This window comes from Gossypium hirsutum, chromosome D05 (genome assembly GCF_007990345.1).
Source record: "Gossypium hirsutum isolate 1008001.06 chromosome D05, Gossypium_hirsutum_v2.1, whole genome shotgun sequence".
Lineage (NCBI taxonomy): Eukaryota > Viridiplantae > Streptophyta > Magnoliopsida > Malvales > Malvaceae > Gossypium > Gossypium hirsutum.
This window is the reverse complement of record NC_053441.1, coordinates 34,935,939-34,940,998: the sequence shown is the minus strand read 5'-3', so window position 1 is coordinate 34,940,998 and position 5,060 is coordinate 34,935,939. Positions and strand designations below refer to the sequence as shown.

At 29.7% G+C, this 5,060-nt stretch overlaps 1 protein-coding gene across 2 annotated transcripts; it reads left to right on the top strand.

Moving 5' to 3' along the window:
* The first annotated feature begins 1,415 nt into the window (after nucleotides 1–1,415).
* Nucleotides 1,416–2,640, top strand: LOC107902991 (probable UDP-N-acetylglucosamine--peptide N-acetylglucosaminyltransferase SEC). Of its 2 annotated transcripts, none has more exons than XM_016829075.2 (3): nucleotides 1,416–1,582; nucleotides 1,684–1,884; nucleotides 2,336–2,640. In XM_016829075.2, the coding sequence occupies exons 2-3, from the start codon at nucleotides 1,695–1,697 to the stop codon at nucleotides 2,458–2,460; spliced, it is 315 nt and encodes a 104-aa protein (XP_016684564.1). In that variant the 5' UTR covers nucleotides 1,416–1,582; nucleotides 1,684–1,694; the 3' UTR covers nucleotides 2,461–2,640. The 2 variants fall into 2 exon arrangements, with proteins under 2 accessions (XP_016684564.1, XP_016684563.1); XM_016829074.2 differs by having other exon boundaries at nucleotides 1,422–1,582; nucleotides 1,688–1,884.
* The last annotated feature ends 2,420 nt before the right edge of the window (nucleotides 2,641–5,060 follow it).

Sequence of the window (5,060 nt, the reverse complement as noted above, 5' to 3'; positions counted from 1 at the left end):
TTTTCCCCAAAAAAGTTGAGCAAAACGATGTCGTTTGTTGTTAAACTTTAGTGGCATTAGCGACGCTTTTGTAAAAAACACCGTAATAGATCGAGAATTAGCAGCGCTTGTTAAAAACGCCGCTATAGATCAAGCATTAGCCACGCTTTTCGCAAAGCACCGCAAAAAAGTTGAGAAAACGACGTCATTTGTTGTTGAGCTTTAGTGGCATTAGCGGCGTTTTTATCAAAAACGCCGTAAAAAATCATTTTATTTTAGGGTTTAGGGTTTAGTATTTAAGTTTTAATGTTTATGGTTTAGGTTTTTAGGGTTTATGATATATATTTATCATTTTAGAATTAGAGTTTTGAGTTTAGGGTTTATGGTTTATGGTTTATGGTTTATAGTTTAGGGTTTGGGGTTTACTATTTTATAGTTAGGGTCTTAGTACTGTTCATGGTTTTAGGGGTTAGACTATTAGGGTTTAAGGGTTAGGGTTTTTGATAAAATGATAAAAAAGAATTTATTTTAGGATTTAGGTAAGCAATAAGATTCTTTTTTAATTACTTTTGTCCCTTGTAATGTATATTTAAGGTTTAAGGTGTAGGTTTATGGTTTGAGTTTAAGGTTTAGGGTTTATGATTTAGTGTTTACAGTTTATGGTGTAGGTTTATGGTTTAGTGTTTAGGGTTTAGGGTTTAAGTGTTAGGGGCTTAAGGTTTAAGGTTTAAGGTTTAAAGTTTAGGGTTTAAGGTTTAGGGTCTGATTTTAAACAAAACGGCATCATTTTGCTCCTTGTATTCTCACCCATCATCCAAGTGGCCATCATGTATTCTTTTCGACAACTCATGCACTCTTTCATCCTCTTCTATTTATTATTTAACTAGTTTCTATATATTAATTAAAATACAATTTATTTTTAATTTAATATTTAAAATCTTGAGAAAAAATTAATGACATGTAAAAAAATTTGAAAGTAGAAACATAGAAAAATATATGTTAAAAATGAAAAAAATTAAAATACTATTATTTAAAATAATTTTAAAGTGTTTTTGGTATATGACTGATTAAGTTTTTTAATTTATATATTAAATAATTTATTATATAATTGTAAAAGAGGTAATATGAATTTTAATATATTAAAATTATCATTATAGTTTTTTAAAGTTTTTTTTCATATTTTGAAATTTTTTTTGTTTTTGTTTTCTTACATAAAAAATTATATAAAAATTTTAAAATTTATCTAATTCTTTTAAATATTACTTAAATTTTCAAAAATTATTTATGTAAAATTGATATGAATTATATAATAATTAAATATAAATTTGTAAAAAAAGTCAATCATTAGCGGTGTTTATGAGAAAAACGCCACAAAAGGTAAGCAATAGCGGCGTTTGGACCAAAAACGCCGCAACTATGTATTAAAATTTTTCAAAACGGCGCCGTTTCACTACAGAAATCATTTTTCCTCCCCAATTTTCCCTAACTGATTGAAAACCCTATCTCTTTTCCCCAAATCCCCTTCTTTTTGTCATCTTTCAACAGCACTAGGAACAAAAAATTTCTCATCGCCGTTCTCTTCGCCGAAACCAACAAAATTCTGGTAAGTTTGTTTTTCTCTGTCGCGTTTCATTTCTAGGCCTTTGATCTGATAGATTTTCAAAACCTTTTTTCCCTATTTTTTGATGATTCTTCTTTATTGAGGGAGATCGAAAATGTTGTCGTTGCAAAGCGGAGTTGGGATCTCTAGGGCCGCTCCGTATGGCATTGGAGTTTTCGATCGAGTTGATGAAACCTCCGATGCTGTAGCGGTAGCTGCTGGAAAATCCGCCGTTTATGCAGTAAAGCAGGAGCTGACTTCTTCGTTCAGTATTGTGCCTTATAATGGACATGATTCACATGAAGGTTCACATCTTCATTTTTTTATATCAATAGTTTAAATTATTGTTGTTTCTTAATTTTGGAGCTTAAATATTTATCTTTCATAAAAATTACAATAAACGCACAAAACATTAGATTATAGCAATTCCTTTTTATTTTTTAAAACATGAAGTTTGATTATAAAATTTCTTATTTGATTTCTTTAAAGCTATAATTTTGAGTTAGATCTGTCTTTTTGTATTGGAAAAATCGTGTTGATGCATAAATTTTAGACTTTTAGGGTTTTTTTGTGTATCACCATTATTCGTTTTTAGCTTTCAAAATTGGAATAATTTAATTACTTTATGCCTATCTGAAGAATTTATTGTATATGCTTTACTGTAAAATTCTAAATCCATAGAATATTTTATCTGAGTAACATCTTATTTTAATCGCTGATGTCACCAATGATTTGCTTTTGATGCAATTGATGAAGATATGCACTTGGCTCTAGCTCATCAGATGTACAAATATGGAAACTACAAACAAGCATTGAATCATAGCAGTGTTGTTTACAATCAAAACTGTAACACCCCTAACCCGCATCCGTCACCGGATTAAGATTACGAGGCATTACCAAACAAAACACGGCTTATAACAGGCATTCATTACAATTCATGCTTCGTAAATTAACCCCGTCAATACATTTATCCCATTCAAATTTCGAATCTTAATACTCCTGTATTCATATCATTCATTTTTTTTAAAAATATTATTTAAAACTTATATTATTACAAAACATATATCGAGCATGTCACAAAACACACATTCCATAAACTGAATGTCAAACATATCACTTCAATACATGCGTATATTTAACTTAACAATTAATATCACACGGCTTATAAACCAAAGTACATTCGGTATAAGCAACTCCACTAAATGGTCAAGCATAGAATTTTTAAACATCAAAGTCATATGCGCATATGACTATATCAAATTAAATCATTTTGAGCATAAATAATAACTAAAAGAACACCTAATTCGCATTCTAATTATCATGCCTAAAATATATACACATAACCAATTAATTAATTACATAAAAAAATTCGATTTATATCTTGAGCCGAACATGAATGTGCATCATTTACTAATTTTAACCCTATTTGTAAGTCAATTATACCTTAATCTATAAGTCTATAATTAGCCGAACCAAATACTAATTTCACAATTCATAGCAAAATCATCACATAGCAATTGAAACCGCACCAAACCAATTTATCAAAATTATCGAGTCATATTCATTTCTTACTTCATCAATCTTGCCTAATAGACAATTACCAACAATGACATAAACTTTACTTAACCAAAATAACACAAATCATTAACCAAACATATATTCATCCCTTATCTCATTACTAAACCGAATTATAAGACCATCTATCACAAGCATATACCAACATTAGTTAATATATAAGTCATTCGTGACATACTAAATCAAACCATATAATCAAAATACCATTCATGAATTCATGATCATACTTACCAAAACAAACTTATACCATGACCGAAAATGCTCAAACATAAACATTATTTCAAGCCATTTTCGCATGGCTTTATATATATATATACAATTTCAAAACCAAGTATATCAAGCTAGACTATATATGCCATATGATATAAATACAAGTTTTCTTTCAAGGTACCAAAATAGATATCGATAGTGCGATGATGTTCCTCAACGATCTTGAGCTCGAGCTAGTTTTCAAAATCTATAAAACAACGAATAAACATACAAGGTAAGCTTAGAAAGCTTAGTAAGCCATAAGCAAATAAATTAACACAAGAACATTCATAAATCATTTCGAAACAACCAAACCTAACGAACTCCGTACATAATTATAATCCCATTTCTCATAAAGTTCACATGATCACCATAATCATCAACACTTACCTTTTCTATCAAAATTCGTATAAACTTTAAACTTACCTTAATCGTTTAAAATGAACTCATATTCGTTCTTGCCATGTCTTTGCCCGTAGAACCATTCGGAATCAAAAGGATACGCGGATAGCTCAAAAAGCTCGTACAATGCCAATGTCCCAAACATGGTCTTACATGTAATCAAATAACGATGCCACTGTCCTAGACAGGGTCTTACACGTAATCATATACAATGTCAACGTCCCAGACATGGTCTTACACGTAAATCTCAAATCGATGCCAACGTCCGTGAGGTGGTCCTACACAAAATTACATATCAGAAACCTATGGTTTGTACAGGGCTTTCAGATGTCATAATTCAATCGTATCAAGCTCGTAAAGAATTCTCCCATTCATAAAATAATTCGGCATTCACACATATATTCATTAAAATTTAATTCAGAATTTATAATATATATATACATTCAATTTAACAACATTTATTTACTTATGAACTTACCTCGGACGAAGACGAACGAACCGGGACGACTATTCGACAACTTTAGATTTCCCCCGATCCAATTCTGATTTCCTCTTTTCTTGATCTAAATTAATACAAATTTGACTTGTTTATTAATCTATTCATTCAATTTCCTCCATAAACACATAAATGGGCAATTTACACGTTTACCCCTAACAATTCACATTTTTCACAATTTAGTCCCTATTTCTCAAAACACAAAATACACATAATTTCACTAAACTCTAGTATAGCCGAATTTTACTAAGGTCCATAGCAGCCTATTTCTTTCATTTATTTCACATTTTGACCCTTAAATTTTTGAAATTCACAATTTAATCCTAATTATGCATTTTTACTAAAAATCACTTAATTTAACTTGACAATCTAACAACATATATTTATTTTTCATCACCAAACAACAAAAAACACAAGCTATCATCAATGGAAAATCATGAATACATCAAAAAATTCAAAAATTAGGACACAGGCTAGCTAGAATACGAAGCAACGATCTCGAAAACGTAAAAATCATCAAAAATCGAGTTCAAAACATACCTTAATTAAGCTATGAATGTGCCGAAACCTAAAATGCTTCCATGGTTATTTCTTTCTTCAAAATTAGGCAAGATGAACACCAATATGGCCACTAATGCATGTTTATTTTAATTTAATAAACATTAAAACATTATTTACTATTTTATCCTTAATAACTTAACATAAAAATTCACCTAACCTTGTCCAATATTATCCACCACTATTATTAATGGTATAATT

Excerpts from the sequence above, each read along its gene's own strand:
- LOC107902991 (XM_016829075.2), top strand. The coding sequence starts at position 1,695 with ATGTTGTCGTTGCAAAGCGGAGTTGGGATCTCTAGGGCCGCTCCGTAT. Across the intron at positions 1,885-2,335 it reads TGGACATGATTCACATGAAG|ATATGCACTTGGCTCTAGCT; the intron begins GTTCACATCTTC and ends CAATTGATGAAG.